Raw genomic sequence first — 16,737 nt, 5'->3', positions numbered from 1 at the left:
TTTGTCCAAGGAGAATGGTATGTATTGTACAGAATTTGTCCACAAGAGACTGGCTACAAAATGGACTGTCATGACATAATAAGAAAAACTGAATATTCCCTATGGTGTTTCTGGGCAAAATAGGTTTCAAGTTCCCTTGTGCCTGTCATAAGAGCAAGAAATAATTCCACTTAGAATTCATTTTTACTGCTTTAAAACAATATTTAATTTTTTTTATTGCTATGACATTTATTTAGTGTTTAGGTTGTTGAAAGTAGCTTTCTTCTCTAAATTGTTCCCTAGGTGGGGTATTTGGGTTAAAATAGGTCCCCAGTTCCCCATTTGTGGTCATAAGTGACCCTGTTGTGATACAGATATTTGAGGAATATACACATTACACCCCCAGGCCATGAGGTACACCCCCTGCACAGGCAGCCTGTCCTGTCCATCACCATGACAACTGGTGGGACAACTGGAGTTGGCAGACTGTCACTTTGTCACTGTCAGGGATGAGTGTGTATGGTGAAGCTGACAGTAGCTCCACTAACGGCATTATCTCCCCTGTGACCTCACATGTTGTGTTCAGTCTCTGTCAACTGGGTAAGGTCACGCCCCACTGACACGCCTACTGAACACACATCCCACATTAGTGACTAAAGGACCTGTGAAGATCCAAGGTAGAATAGGTCTTCAGCAACCCATTCTTGTAAAAGGCAGCTATGCTTGTTGTAAGAGGCGATTAATGTGATCGGGTGGTCAGGCTTGCTGGCTTGGTTGATGCCTGTCATCGATAGCAATTGTGTGGATCGCTGTTCATGATGTCAATCACTGGATTGTCAGGTTCAGATTCAATTATTTACATGATCATATGGCTGGAATATTGCTGAGCCGCGTTTAACAACAAACGAACAAAACAAAATGAACAGCTGGAAGAAAGACCTTAACACAGAATGTCCAATCTCAGTTACATATAACATAAATAGAAACAGTAGAAGAAGTCAACTGACTAACAAGTGAAATTGCCAAGTTTGAATATTTTTTGGACATACTTGGTATGTGTATGTGTTTTTCTACTGTGCATTAGGAAAACTGTGAGCTTGAAGTTTGATTTGTGTAGGTTACTAGTTACATCTTGCGTGGCTATAGATACAGTTGACATCTATGTGAAAACATGGCATCAACTTCATGAAAGGTTCAAAATGTGAAACTATCAGTAATAACTAGACATGAAAGGTTGGATCTTTTGTTGAGACAAGTAACAGAGGATGTGTTGTTTTCAGGTCCCCGAATTAATGGCCATGCAAAGCATGAACGACATCGAGAGCGGCCTCCCGGCCCCCATCAGTATGAGACATCCACCATGATGAGCAGTGATCTCGAAACCACCAGCTTCTTTGACTCAGAGGATGATAGCAGGTGAGACACCATGTAATTGTTGGCTTCGTTCAATATCACTGTACATTCTTGCAAAACCTGGTGTCCCCTGCCCTGATATTGCTGACATATTGCTAAAACTCACTCACTCTCAAACTGAACATCGTAACAAGGGACCATCTCTGTGGTCCAGTGGTAGAGAATCCGCCCGGAGAGAGGAAGGTCCTGGGTTTAATTCCCGGCCATGTCTCACTAAAGGACGTTAAAAAATGGTTCCTCTGTTGTTACCATGTCTGGCGCTCGGCATTAAGGGGCAAAAACAAGGACTAGTCGGCTCAGAGTTGGTGTACTGTGTCTGAGTGGGGTATTCATGTTAAACTGCGGCATGGTATCTCAGTGAGCTAGCACTATCAATCGGCATCAGTCCGGACTAGTACAAGCACACACACACACACGTGCATGCACGTCACTTCATTAAAGTGGACGCGACATTAAACTCAATTTCACCTCACCTTTTAACAAGGGTTAATTCACTTGACAAGCTGTTGTACCATTGAGTTATGTCTTGCATGACCAATGTCATTGAATACAATCTCCGAGCAGCGGCAGAAACTAAAATTTTTAGTCCACAAGTCCTTGTAATGATAACATGCCGTCATCTTAAGGGTTCGTAGAATTTCTGGCTTTTTGGGGAGGTATCAATGAGCGGGGGAAATCTTCAGTCCTTTGTCCTTAACAAAAGTTGAGTAGTATATGTTATCACTATTAGGGTTGGAACGTGCATCAGGTTAAGTTGTCTCCCCAAGGACCAGTTGGTCAACATAGCTGCTGGGATAATGGATGGCACATCGCTTGGGAACTCATATATGTGTCTCTACCAAAATCAGAAATTCATTATCAGCTGTGATATAACTTAAAAACTGCTCAGTGCAGTGTTTGGACCAGTGCACAGTGTGATCATGGTATTTTGTGGTTACAGGTTTTCAACAGTTACTGATACAACAGGAATGTCATCACGATATGGTCGCCATCGGAAACGACGGAGGAGACATCGGCCGCCTCCTATCAGTAGAGTAAGATAATATCCAAATATAATTCTTTTTTTAAAGATAAAATAAATGCTAATGTTGCATGAGTGTAATTGGGATAATTATTTGCTCACCAATCATTTTGGGATATTCCCTTATTTTGATGCCAGGGGAGAAGAGGTTGCCAAATACCCAGGCTTGTAATAGAGCTGGATATATAGAGGAATGGGTGGTCATGTGTGACTGGCTGATTGTGTGTCATCATACCCCGACAGCATGACGTTTACCTAACCACTGGTTTGCTCCTTCAGACTTTTTAGTTACAGACCACTGTTCCCAAAACCTTCTAAATAACTATCTCAAACTTTGTAATTATTTTTCATAATGTGTTATTTGTCAGCACATGGTCTTTACTGCTTGAACTGAGCTCTTGGCATCATTTGCACAAATTATAGTCTTATTAAATGTGGCATTAAATGTTAAAACATGATTTTCCTAGTCTTGTGTTTCGGTGAATACTGAAAACTGTTGACTCTCTGGTCAGTTTTAGAAAGGGTTGGTTTATGGACAGTTATTGCCATCTGATAGTAAATTTGTTATTTTTGTGTTTATCATTGATCTGTGTTTTGTTTCAGGCTTCATCATTTAGCAGTATAACCGATTCGACAATGTCTCTAAACATAATAACAGTTACACTTAATATGGGTAAGTTGATGCACTGTTCAGTAGTGTCCTGTCTCTTGCTGTTTACTTTGTAAATGGAAGAATGGTCTTCGGATTATCATCGGTAAACTATTGTGATGAAATAGAGTTTAGATTTACGGAAACAGACTTGTTATTGTCAGTCGTGTCAATTGTCGAAGACAAAAAGCTACTGTTTTAGTTATATCTCAAATGTTCAAAGTAATCTATGCATAAATGTGTCACTGCTCACCAGTGTTGTGAAATATATGATTTCTTTTGTTACTTCTCCGATATTTTTCGATAATTGATCAATAATTATTGAGCGATTATCAATCTCTGTTTTATATCGATAGTCAGCTTTAGTGTTCGTGTGTGATCTTAGTGATAGCGTGTTTCAGTGATGTTGCGTGTTACAGTGATGGTTGCGTGTTACAGTGATGATTGCGTGTTACAGTGATGTTGCGTGTTACAGTGATGATGGTTGTGTGTTACAGTGATGTTGCGTGTTACAGTGATGTTGGTTTGTGTTACAGTGATGATTGCGTGTTACAGTGATGTTGCGTGTTACAGTGATGATGGTTGTGTGTTACAGTGATGGTTGCGTGTTACAGTGATGATGGTTGTGTGTTACAGTGATGGTTGCGTGTTACAGTGATGTTGGTTTGTGTTACAGTGATGATTGCGTGTTACAGTGATGGTTGCGTGTTACAGTGATGATGGTTGTGTGTTACAGTGATGGTTGCGTGTTACAGTGATGTTGGTTTGTGTTACAGTGATGATGGTTGCGTGTTACAGTGATGTTGCGTGTTACAGTGATGTTGCGTGTTACAGTGATGTTGCGTGTTACAGTGATGGTTGCGTGTTACAGTGATGGTTGCGTGTTACAATGATGTTGTGTGATACAGTGATGATGGTTGCGTGTTACAGTGATGGTTGCGTGTTACAGTGATGTTGGTTTGTGTTACAGTGATGGTTGCGTGTTACAGTGATGTTGGTTTGTGTTACAGTGATGGTTGTGTGTTACAGTGATGGTTGCGTGTTACAGTGATGTTGCGTGTTACAGTGATGTTGCGTGTTACAGTGATGTTGGGTTGTGTTACAGATACAGTCAACTTCCTGGGAATCAGTATTGTGGGACAGAGCAACAAGGGAGGGGACGGCGGCATCTACGTGGGCTCCATCATGAAAGGGTGAGTACGCCAGACTGACGCCTGTCATAATGGCAACACTGAAACTGGAAGATCTTGATATCCCTTGTTCCAGTGAAGATCCCGGTTAGACTTCCCATGCTTTTACGTAAGAGGTGATTAACGGCATCGGGTGCAGTGCCTGGTTTGATGCATGTTGTCGTATCCCGTTGGTCAATTCTCACTGGATTATGTAGTGACTACTTTATTTCAGTTATGTAAAAGAAGCCATTCTGTTTTCTTCATTACAGCGGCGCTGTAGCTCAAGATGGCCGCATTGAACCAGGGGACATGATTCTCGAGGTGAATGGTATCAGTTTCGAGAACATGAGTAACGATGATGCCGTAAGGACGTTACGAGAGGCAGTACAGAAACCGGGGTATGTTGAATACCTTGGCTTACTTGAATAGTTTTGCAATTTGTAAAGCTTTATTACAAATAACTGGAACATTAATCCTGTAGCTTTAAACTACATTCTCTCACTTAATAAGCTTTGTGTTAAAAATATCCAAACAGTATTCAAAAGGTATTTAATGTAGCAGTTGGCAGATACAGTGTATAGTTAATGAATAGTTGTATGAGATGTTCAGATATTGCCATTATCCATTGGAATCACCTATGTGATAACTGATTTATGTCATCTTGTTTCAGTCCAATCACACTAGTCGTAGCCAAATGTTGGGACCCAAACCCTAAAGGTTATTTCACAGTTCCAAGACAGGAGCCAGTTCGGCCAATCGACCCGTCGGCGTGGGTGGCACACACGACTGCGATGCGGGAACACTACATGGGGCGTGGCGGACCCAGCACCTCAATCAGCAATATGACGTCAACTAGCTCCTCACTCACTAGCTCTATACCTGAGTCAGAACGTAAGTTCATCCCTCTATCTGGAAGGGCAGTAGGGAGATATCACTTTCCCAACTGCCCCAAACACATGGCCCCATACCTGAGAGCATCCTTCAGGCTTTGGGACAGATTTGTTTCCTTGTTGTTGTTTTTATCATTTGGGGCAAGAAATGGAGGTGGTTTGTCTACTTCCTGCAGGGTTTAGGAGTGATGGGGGTAGCCAAGTGGCTAGAGTGTTCGCTCATCACATCAAAGGCCTGGGTTCTATTCCCCACATGGGTACAATGTGTGAAGCTTATTTCCCCTGTCATGATGTGGCTGGAATATTGCTAAGAAAGCGGCATAAAACCCAACTCGCTCATACGGCACTTGCTGGCTACCGAATACTATGTAAGGTTCTTATGATTAAACTGTTGGGATTGTTGACGTACACATGCAAGAAACAATACACGTTGCTACATGACATCGTAATATGGTTGTTGCCCTTATAAACTGTACTTAATGGCTTAAGCACAAATGAAATAAAATAAACAAGCTATTTTTTTGTTTTCAGGGTTTGATGACTTAAATCTCACAGTGAATACTGACATGGCAACCGTTGTCAAGGCGATGGCACAGCCAGACTCAGGGCTGGAAATCCGAGACAGAATGTGGCTCAAAATAACGATACCAAATGCTTTTATAGGTATATATATATTTTTATATGTATGCTTCATGTTCTAGAGCAGAAGAGGCACATAACACAATTTTTTAATCTTAACAAATGATATTTACGGTAAAGTAACACGCTCAACTAATAATCTAATAAAGACTGAAAAGGATGCTGAAAGTGTGATCTTGAATCAAGATATATCGTCGCGGACAAATTGTTGTGACATGATAATCAGGTCATTTATTCTTTCGTTCAGGTTCCGATCTTGTAGATTGGCTCTTTACGCACGTGGAGGGTTTTGCTGACCGGAGAGATGCAAGGAAATATGCTTGTAATCTGCTGAAAGCTGGCTACATCAGGCACACAGTCAACAAGCTGACGTTTTCAGAACAGTGCTACTACGTCTTTGGAGATCTCTGTGGTAAAGTTTTGTCTTTTAATCATTTTCATTGTTCAGATCCAAGAGTTGCCTGATTATATTTCAGGTTTTGTCAGCACAATACCCATGCTCATGTGGTGAAGTCTGCGGCCTGAATCTTTTTGTGTTCACTTGCCATATGAATACTGTTCAAAGCAGCGTTAAGCTATGTCTGCTAGTGGTGAAAGGTGACCAAATGGATAGGGTGGTCAGACTCAGACCTGCTTGATAGCGTATCATAGTTCGCCATCACAAGGATCGTTGCTCACAATATCAGTCACTGGATTGTCTGGTCCCGACTTGATTCTGTACAGGCTGTGATACCGCTGGAATATTGCTGAGTGCAGCGTTATCAGACAAAAGTTACACCCTGACACAGTGCTCATGATATTAACCAGTGGTTTGTGTGGCCCAGTGTATATACTGGTGTATAACAACAATATAATAATGACCTCCCATGTGGTGTATACAATGTTATATACTTGCTCCTCTCTCCTGTTTCAGGTCCTCCACAGTATCCAGGTAAGCCTGCAGTCGCTGATTGCATTTGTCACCTCCCATATCTCCTCCTTAATCAGTTGCCAGAATTCTAAACTACTTAAAACAGTGGTGTCATTGGTGGGAAGTTTGGTATCACTATATTGACTCAAGAGTATCACAGTATATCAGAGTATCACAGTATATCAGAGTATCACAGTATATCAGAGTATCACAGTATATCAATAGACCCATGAAGATCCGGGGTGGAATAGGCCTTCAGCAACCCATGCTTGTCGTAAAAGGCAACTATGCTTGACAAACGGGATCGGGTTGTCAGACTCGCTCACTTTGTTGATGCATGTCATCGATCCTAACTACATGGATCGATACTCATGGTGTCAGTCACTGGATTGACTGGTCCAGACTCATTTATTTACAGACCGCCGTCATATAGCTTGAATACTGCTGAGTGCGGCGTTAAACAACAAACAAAACTGTATATGCATAAGTAATAATATTAATGTTTCTATATGTTTATTGATAAAACATGACTTATGATAACCTGAAAGTAATAAATTTATTCACAAATAAGAACTGGGCTGGCCCATTAATGGTTTAAATTTTCGGCCTCCTCATTGTCCATCTTATTACACATAAACATTTCTGTGGCAGTGGATTATTTACTTGGTATCGATATTCATAAATTTGTAAGTTGCTACCCAACGGTGGTCAGACTCGGAGACATGGTTGATGGCGCGTTATCGTACCCTGACACCGTGGATCGTTGCTCACGATCAATGAATTGTCTGGTCGGGACTCGATTATTTACAGGTCGCCGCCATGTAGCTGGAATATTGCTGATTGCTGCATTAAACAACAAATAACAAGAGGTATTATAGAAATAATGCAAGTTAAATGCTGGACAGCACTGTATATTTATTAATCCTTCTCCAGATCTGACATCCCTGAGTCTTGAAGACGTGGACTCTGTATCAGAAGCCGACCGTGACACCCTCGCCCCCCTGCCACCCCCTGCGTGGAACAATCAATACCCCTACAGCAGCTCCAACTACTTGCCCCAGAACCTCAGCTATATACCCCCCTACAGCTACACAAGCACTGACAACACCAGCTACGTCGGCAGCTTCGTCGACGGCATGCCGCCCCCACCTGTTGGTGCAGTGCCCCCTGGTGGTGGAGGTAATGGCAGTGCAGGGAGTGTCCATAGTGCATCAGGTAAGGCGGTGGTTGTGGAAATAGAATGTTTTTGGGTAGTATGTCTTCCTACTTATCATCCCTTTGAGGACGAATGGAATTGTCCGTTCAGATCCATCATCTATGGATTGATTCATTTTGGTGTAGGTTTCTTTTTTTAAAGAGAGTTTGTGTTTTATGTATCAACCTGTCTCCCCTTCAATGTAAATGGTATTGTCCATTCCTAGCCAAGAAGAATCCTTAGCTTTGTATATAATTCTTAGAGTATTTTGGTTATAGGGGGTTTGTCAATTTGACAAAGAAAGTTTGTGCAGAGAATCCAAAATTACTGCTGTTTGATTTCTCGCTTTGCTTTATTTGAGCTTGCAATTGAGACAAGTTAAAAGTATTTAATTTCAATTTGCTTAAACTTGATTACATGTTAAAGTTAAGATGTATTTTTCTATGTTCTCATTTTTATGATGAAAATAAGCATTTTGTCTCTGTTTATATTTATTGGCTTGCCAATTAGACATTAATGGCTGTGGGTGATTTGCTTCTACTAACCTAATATTTAGCCTTGCTAATGCTCAACTAAGTACATTCTTATTATGTGCCTATGAAACATGTGTTTGAATGTGATATATTAATATAAAAGAACAATAAACAAATGTTGGTTGCCAACAACCTCCTTGGCCATGACTAGTTGGAAATATTGACCGGGGTGGTTAATCTTCACCAAATATTTTCCATTTATGTTAAGATCATTTTCATTTTATTGAATGTAATCTCAAACTTTGAGGAATTTAAGAAATTTAATTGGATGCTTTTGAGTCAAAGGGAGATAACTGTGGTGTTACTTGCTAAAGGAACATAACATAAGAAATGGATTAAGTGTTCCAAGATATTTTGGACAACCATGTTTCTACTTTGCTAAAGAAACACTGGTCTGAGAAACTGATTAAGCCTATAGGTATTAGCCAAGATATTTTGGACAACTATGTTTCTACTTTGCTAAAGGAACACTGCTTTGAGAAACGCATTAGGCCTATAGGTATTAGCCAAGATATTTTGGACAACCATGGTGTAAATGTACTAAAGAAACACTGCTTTGAGGTATTATCCAAGATATTTTGGACAACAGAGAGGACAGATGACCTGATGTTACTAGTTGTTGCTGTTGTACTAATGTGAAATTCAAAGGCTAACTTTGATTTGTTTGTTTGTTCCTTACTCTGCAGTAGCATGATACGGGCAAGTCCGTCTTACCGTTGCTTGCAACTCTTGCTTCCTAGCTGCTGCTTGTTTTATTTGCCACTTGTCACATTACCATGGCTGTCCTGGCGACACCTGCGTTGTCATGGCTGCATGTTGGTTGCTAGGTTACGGCCACACGTGCTTAGTCGGCTAGACATTTCAGTTTGGGTCACATGGCCTGCTTCTTTGCTTCAGAGCTTCGTTCATTATTCATATTGGAATCTCTCACAAATTTTCTGATCTTTGTTGAACTGGTATGTGGCGATACTCTGTAAACGGATGCATTGTGAAAAGTAAGGTCAAGGTCGTTAATATGTATCTAGGATAAAGTATGGAGTCCAGATATTACAAGTGGTTAATTTGTAAACTAGTTATTTAAGATCTGTGGTTATCATTTGATTGTGATGGTGATTCATCAGTTCCGAGCATGTCACACTCACTCCCTCCCTCCCTCCCCACCCTCCCGGCATGACATTCACACACATCACGTCAAGCATGCTTCTCTGTGTTGCTCGTTATGCATGTCTAGTTGCTTGCACTCTTCGCTTCATTCATGTCCCGAGTCTGGCCAGGAATGCCAGCTGTTGTACTGTGTTGTTTCAATATGTGTGATTTTCTTTTGATTTCCTGTTGATTTCAGTCGCTGCTAAAGACTGTACATGTTTAGTTAGTACATACAATCATTTGCGCAAGCTTTGGGAAAATAAGGATAAACAAAGTGCCCATCACCATCAACAGTCCTCCTCGTGTGATCCCCACCGGCGTAGCTTGGCGGAGCACACCGCCCACGCCATGCATGGGAGCAGACATCATATTGCATGGAGGAGAAATTCCTCGAGTAGTTTGGGTTTGTAGTCTTCTCCTTGCACTTCCGTCAACCCCCCTCCAAAAAGTTGACTGCTGATTGTTTGGTCACATGATTTGCCCTTCTTTTGTCCACCCTCAATTTGTAATGAAACAAGTTTCGGATTTGTAATGACAAAAAACTTTACTTCTGTTTTTAAAGTCACATTATTAAACATGTGACTTTGATGGGGCATTTGCAAATTCCTATTCTCTTACCCTCTCACTGAGATGCCCCTGGAAACTGACCAGCTTTGTGAGGCTGTCAACTATTTTCTAGCCATGGACATCCTCAAAGTACTTGACAGTTGTGGCTTAAGTGGTAACTGATCAGTGACCTTGAGGTACTGTTATGTACATTTAGTAATGGATAATAACTTGACTTGATAGTAAGTAGCCAGTCTTCAATGTAAATGTTTCTCTCTCTGAAATAATCATTTGACTGACACACCAGCAGGCAACTGAGCTACGGGGACCCTATCTAGATTATCCTAAACATAGTTGTAGATGTATTTTATTTCCATCATCAGTAATTGTATGTGAAGTTATTTAAATCAGTGTTTATAATGTACTTTATGTATTAGGGCTGGGACGAGTCCAAATTTACTACCCGGGTACCCGACCCCCTATTACCCGACCCTACCCGGGTACCCACTGCAAGTTTCAAGAGTTGGGAACAAAATGTCTGATTGGTAATTGTTTTACTGCAGCCCTGGCTAAAAGATACAGATTCTATTTAGATACATGTATCAAACAATCAGATCATGCGTTCACTGAAGTTTACTGAAGCTTGATCTTTGCTCAAACATATACAAGTCAAAAGGAATGTGTGCATCGTCAGAAGGAAATGCGAACATTAGCGACATTAGTGTAACCGCTGAGCTATAGTGAGTTTTTGTCATTTAACAATATATCACGTGACTAACCATCGGTCTGGGTAGTCCTGTGGGTACCCGGGTCCTACTCAGGACCCATCCGACCCGAGTACCCGAGTTACCCGTCCCAGCCCTATTATGTATGTTAGAATTAGCCTGTTAGGTTTCTTTGTCAGCATGTTGTAGTATGTTAGAATTAGCCTTTAGGTGTCTTTGTCAGCATGATAGAAGTCAACTGTTTGTATATGTGGTTAGTATTAATAGATAGTGTTTTATAGATACAAAAATAAGGCATGCTTTTAAAGTTAGAAAAATGCCCCCATCCAGTTGGAGCAGATTATGTGTTAGTAATACCATGATTAAAGCCAAACGGTAAGAGAATAGTCTTTGTAAAGTACTTAATGGTAGGGATAATTGTGTAATAAGTACTTTCCATAACTGCATCAGCTAATCTAACGCATCACCCATAATGCTGCCACTAATTCCTCCGTCATTGCTTCTAATGCTGGGTAGACAAAGTTAACGTCAACACTGAATTAACTGCAAGAGATCCTTATAGACATTGTCATATGCTGTGTATTTTACCGTTTGTAGTTAACTCCAAATTGTCATGGAATATGGATACTATAAACCTTTCACAATGCTATGACTTGATGGACTAAATCTTCAATATCGTACTCATTACACATGTTCAGGGCATATTTGTATCTGGTATTAAAATTAAATATGTGTCTTGAGAATAAGGACTTCATCCAATGTGTTTTAGACTACTTTCGTGTCTGGGTAGTAAAGGTTTTAATGTGGATCATGTGGTTACACTGGCCAATAAACTAATAAGTACACTGTTGGCTGTGAAACTATTCTCTCATGCCATGTAAAAGTATACAAAGGGAGATAATTACAAAATGTGTCGGTTAAAGGGGAGATAATTCCAGTCAGGAAGGAATATACAGATATTATAGATATTATTTTTGCTGACAATTTCAATTTCCTCGTTTCAAATCTGTCTCATGTATTGTGTTCATTTTGTTGAGTCTAGATAAGTCTCTTTCATTCATTGTTACAACATCACGTTTTAAACTAAGTTGATTGTTTTCAAGAACAGTTCATTGGCTCTTTCTGCCCGAAGAGTACCAAGCAGCATTAAGTGAAGTCATTACCAAGTAGAAGCAGTTTTAGAGTTGTCTTTCCTTGATTGTCAGTTGTTAACTATGACCTGAGCAGTTGTTGGGGGAACATGTCATTGTTTGACTAAACTCGTGTGCATGATGTCCGAATGGTGTTGCATCTACACGTTGATCATCATAACATGGCACATGTAACAATATGTCTCCTGTCTGTCCCTACACTGAATGATATCTATCTTCCTTTGTGGAAGTGAAACCTGCAGCCCACAAACTCATCAATATTGGCACATGCTACATAGATACTTATTATCAACTTATGGCACCTGCAGCTGTATCATTTCACTTCATGTCATCGTATCTCAATTGCGTGGATCGATGCTCATGATGTCAATCACTGGATTGTCTGGTCCAGACTTGATTATTTACAGACCGCCGCCATATAGCTGGAATATCGCTGAGTGCGGCGTTAAACAAACTAACAAACAAACTTCATTTGCGTATTATTACTTCTTTGCACGATCAGTCTTTGGTAAAAATTGGAGGATGTTTTGTTTCTATTTGCATCATGTTCCACTGCATCCTGCCTTCATTTTGTTTTTTAAAAATGGGGGGGAAAGAGAGAATAGATTGTAACCACACTTTCATACTATTTGTGACGACTCTTGAATTTTATTCCACTCTTCATGCATTGTCTTACTTCTAAAATGGGGGGGAAAATGACTTACCTGCAAAACTGTCTAGTATATTTTTCCTCCTACCTGCCACATATATTTTTTTTCAATTTACCAAGAATAATTATATTTTTATTAACGACATCAAAATTAATAAATTGTCAACAGAAATAAATACATTTGGAAGAAGAAAAAGTTGGATCATGAAAAACAAATAGGAACAATACATCTATTTTTCCAACTTGACTGTATTGGCAGTGGCTGTCTTCACACTGTCAAGTAAAACCCTGTATGTACGCCTATCACCGTCATCGTCACTTCAAATAGACATTACCCATCATGCCCCTGTCTCGTCTTGACACGACACACACCAGTGCTGTCCGGCAGCCTTGTTCTCTGTGTACAGCTTTTGCTCTGCCGTGTTGCGCCATTTCCGTTGCCGCAGCAGTGTGTTCGTTATCAGCTTGCTATTCTTTTCTGCTTGCTTGATATTGGTTTCTCTGACACACGAAGGTGCAGTTGCCGGAATTCATCCTGAACTTTGACATTGAGAAATGTCCCCCAACTGGACTGATAGGAGCTGTGAATGCAGGCAGGCTATGGAAGCATAGGAGTATTGGAATATGCACTACAAGTTTTTAGTTTTTTGCAGGCTATCCTACTTTGCAGTCATTGTCAGCTTCTATGTCTAGTTTTCACAACGTTCTTGAGAAAATAAGAAAATACAATCTTATCTGCATGATGTCTGCTGGTATTTCATATTTTCTATGGTAATTTTCCAATAAGAATTATTGGATATCACTGTTCAGTTAAAAACAGAGCGAAAGTGTTACTGTATATTGAACACGAAAAACACCAGCAGACATCCTGAAGTATTTTCTGGATATCATTGTTGATTTTTCAACACAAATCAATATTTCAACTGTTACATCCCACAATTGCTTGTACTATGTAGGGGTAATCTTCAATTAATGTCCTCTTCTTGTGATCACTGATCTTGTTTTGTATGTTGGACTACTCTCACATGATGATAACTTGCACCAGTCTTTCAGCTCTCAGTAGAGGGGACTTCAACTTCTGCTTCTCCTTCTCAGCCATTTTAAATAGCATAAGACTGGCTTATAATGCTGTGTTTTGGATCTGCCTAGTCTCCGATCTCCCTCAGTGTTCAAAGTGAGCAATAATGTCAAGGAGTCCTTGCAAAAAACTTGATGTTAACTTTCAGAATTTAGGGATCCCTAGATTTAAATACTAGCAGCAATCTCAAGGTTCTCAGGACCCCCACTTACTTTCAACCACTGCTGTTGATTTTGATGATAGGTTAACCACGTACCGTATTTGCCGTAAAAGCACCCCAGGCACTTCGGAAATTGCAAAGGAGGATGTTTACTGAAACCATATTCAAACAGTTCAAACGTTGATGAAACTGAAACGTCTTCTATAATATTAAATCACATAAATTTTCAGTCTTTGTAGGGGCACTTATAATTATTACTTACAGATTGGTCTAGTAGTTGGTCGGGGTTCGCTTACTGGAACAGGGTGCTTAATACGGTAAATACGGTACCTAAATGGAAAGTTCCTTTTTTAAACCGCTGCTGAATTTTGAAAAAGATGCATCCAACTGATCCGTAATATTGAGACCCTTAGTATGAACCACAAGATTTTGGGGGTCCAAATTTGGTCGGAATGTTCACACTTTGCTTAAAGTAAGAACAAATTAATTAACATGGTTGATAATTCAGTCTGACATTTACAGATGTAGGTCGAAATGATATCAGAATCTTTGTCCCAAAACTGTATAGACTTTGCACTGCTCTATTTACAAGCTTAAAGCTTAAATGTCACAATTTGGACTTTATTGTGACTGATAAATCCTATTTTTTAAGTTCTGATTATGATCAAATTTCTAAAAGAGTTCTTACCCCCCAAAAATTGATGTCCAAATTTGTCCAAATTGTGTCAGCAGGTGCTTGGCCTTAATGGCCTTATGGAAGCCTGTGTGAAGTTATCTATCATTTGGAAACATTGAAATTTACATATGGTTGCCATAGTAACTAACATTGTTACCATGGTCTCCAGTATTTGACATATGCCCCTCTCTCTCTCTCTCTCTGACTACCAGTACAAAATGCATGTTTGTGTCTCCCCCGGCACTGGCACGGTGCGGCCGAGAAGTTCCTTCACAAAACTCTCTGTCATGATGATACGTTTGAACCTAACAACAATATTCCTGGTGTCAAAACCACGGCACAAGCCACCACGCCCGCGAGTCAAAACAAGACAGGTCAGTGACCCGTTGCACGGAACACCATCATTTCACTATCGTCATCCGAGACAACACATAACGACCTTGACCTCATGCTATCGTCTCCAAAGACATTGACCATTGTCATCTCATAGCCTGGAATGTCATGTTGGCATGGTAATCAGACATCAGTATTGTCTCATCATCTCGTGATTAATGACATCAATATCATAGGAGGTGGGTAGCCTGGTGGCGTTCGCTCATGACACTGAAGACCCGGGTTCGATTCCCCACATGGGTACAATGTGTGAAGCCCATTTCTGGTGTCCCCCTCCGTGATATTGCTGGAATATTGCTACAAGCGGTGTCAAACAATACTCACTCACTCACTCATAGTCTCATCATGATGTTGTCTGTGGCATGGAATGTCATGTTTTAATCATTGCCAAACATCTGGTGTCATTCCTGAATATCATCACCAAGCATCGTCATCATATCTTGAACTCATCACCCCCAGTGGAAACACTTTAGCTGCTAGAATACTCTGCTTGCAATCAAGGATTTCACCGAAGTGGTGAACATCTTCAGTGTGCTCGCCGCGAATAGCTGCAAAATTACTGATGCGGCGTTAAGCAATTTTCACTCACTCACTCTTCAGTGTGCATCCTTAGTGCTTTCCTCAAACACAAAGTTGACTCCATGATACGAAGGAGACACTGGTCACAGCTGTGTTAAACCCACTCCAGACTGATAGAACCTATGTGCTGTGCTACCAGCCATGTCACGCTGCTAGTTTCTCCCTGTTCATCAGTACCCTCATTTACATCCTCATAATTCAGGTTGAGTTGAGCTGTTGTACAATGATACTGTCATTTCCCTCTGTTAAATCTCCTCTGGTTCTCTCAACATGGAGTAGCAGGTTGTTTGTTTTACATCTGGGTGTTTGTGAGCTGTGCAGCAGGTGCTTGTGTCATTGCCTCGTTGCTGCTTTCAGTGAATGTTTACAACCAGTCAGCAATATCCTGGCTTGAGTCTGGGCCACACAAACCCGTGACTGAAAACATGAGCAACTATCATGGGCAAGATAACACACTGACAAGTCCTGATTCCTGACCACCCTATCCTCGTTAGTTAGCTCCTGTGACCAGCATGGGATACGGAGGACTGTAACTGACCGGAATCCCTAAGGGTTGTTCTCTTCACTACAAGCCATATACTGTCAATCTTGAAATTAGTGCGTCTCCAAATTAATACGACTGCTGACACCGAGCCAAAACTGCAACTCCCCCCACCCCATCCCCAGTGGAAAGATACATAGCCCTGCCTTAATCCCATCAAATACAAATAGCACTGCTTATAAGCACGAGTAAAGCACTTCCGTAATAACAATAAACATTGTTTTGTAAAATACAACAGTTTATATGTTTATTCTGTTGACTGGCGCTAAGGAAGATCGAAGGCAATAAAATAATTGAACCAACAACAGTTCACTGATTGGAATGGTCAATGATGCCTAGTTTGAGATGAGTGGGTAGAACTCTTGACCCCAGCACTGATAACTCACTGTGTGCCTATTTTGTAATTCCTTTTCTTTAAATGACTTGAACCTTGTTTGTGTATATATTCAAGTTGGTATTTCCGCTATCCAAAGTGTGCAGTGAGGCCGTCTTATTGTTGATAGTCATTTTGGAGACATAAATGTGAAGTTTCATAAATGCAAACAAAGACCACTCGCATTTTTCGCATTTAATTCACACTCGCATTAATTTGAAGATTTACAGTAGTTGTAGAAGTTGGACACAGCCTCAACATTCTTTTCTTTTTAAAGGATGTCCACATTCCACATTAGCTTTGGCTCACTGTTAGGTTA

The 16,737-nt window shown here is 40.5% G+C and overlaps 1 protein-coding gene across 8 annotated transcripts in view; it reads left to right on the top strand.

Annotated features, from left to right (window-relative positions):
- Window positions 1-16,737, top strand: part of LOC139470852 (segment polarity protein dishevelled homolog DVL-3-like) — a 74,831-nt gene that overhangs the window by 55,652 nt on the left and 2,442 nt on the right. For 4 of the 8 annotated variants that reach the window (XM_071253169.1, XM_071253168.1, XM_071253165.1 and 1 more), the window contains 11 exons: window positions 1,260-1,395; window positions 2,333-2,426; window positions 3,017-3,086; window positions 4,168-4,255; window positions 4,504-4,632; window positions 4,905-5,125; window positions 5,656-5,787; window positions 6,011-6,175; window positions 6,677-6,694; window positions 7,607-7,888; window positions 9,744-9,950. In XM_071253169.1, coding sequence (XP_071109270.1) covers window positions 1,260-1,395; window positions 2,333-2,426; window positions 3,017-3,086; window positions 4,168-4,255; window positions 4,504-4,632; window positions 4,905-5,125; window positions 5,656-5,787; window positions 6,011-6,175; window positions 6,677-6,694; window positions 7,607-7,888; window positions 9,744-9,950 — 1,542 coding nt within the window. Of the gene's footprint in view, window positions 1-1,259; window positions 1,396-2,332; window positions 2,427-3,016; window positions 3,087-4,167; window positions 4,256-4,503; window positions 4,633-4,904; window positions 5,126-5,655; window positions 5,788-6,010; window positions 6,176-6,676; window positions 6,695-7,606; window positions 7,889-9,743; window positions 9,951-14,744; window positions 14,907-16,737 lie in introns of all 8 variants that reach the window. The other 4 variants (XM_071253167.1, XM_071253173.1, XM_071253171.1 and 1 more) reach the window with 2 other exon arrangements.

The sequence above is a fragment of the Haliotis cracherodii genome, unplaced genomic scaffold (genome assembly GCF_022045235.1).
Source record: "Haliotis cracherodii isolate W230 unplaced genomic scaffold, xgHalCrac1.p SCAF_21, whole genome shotgun sequence".
Taxonomy (NCBI): Eukaryota; Metazoa; Mollusca; class Gastropoda; order Lepetellida; family Haliotidae; genus Haliotis; species Haliotis cracherodii.
The sequence above is the reverse complement of the archived record's forward strand: the minus strand, read 5'-3'. Positions and strand labels throughout refer to the sequence as shown.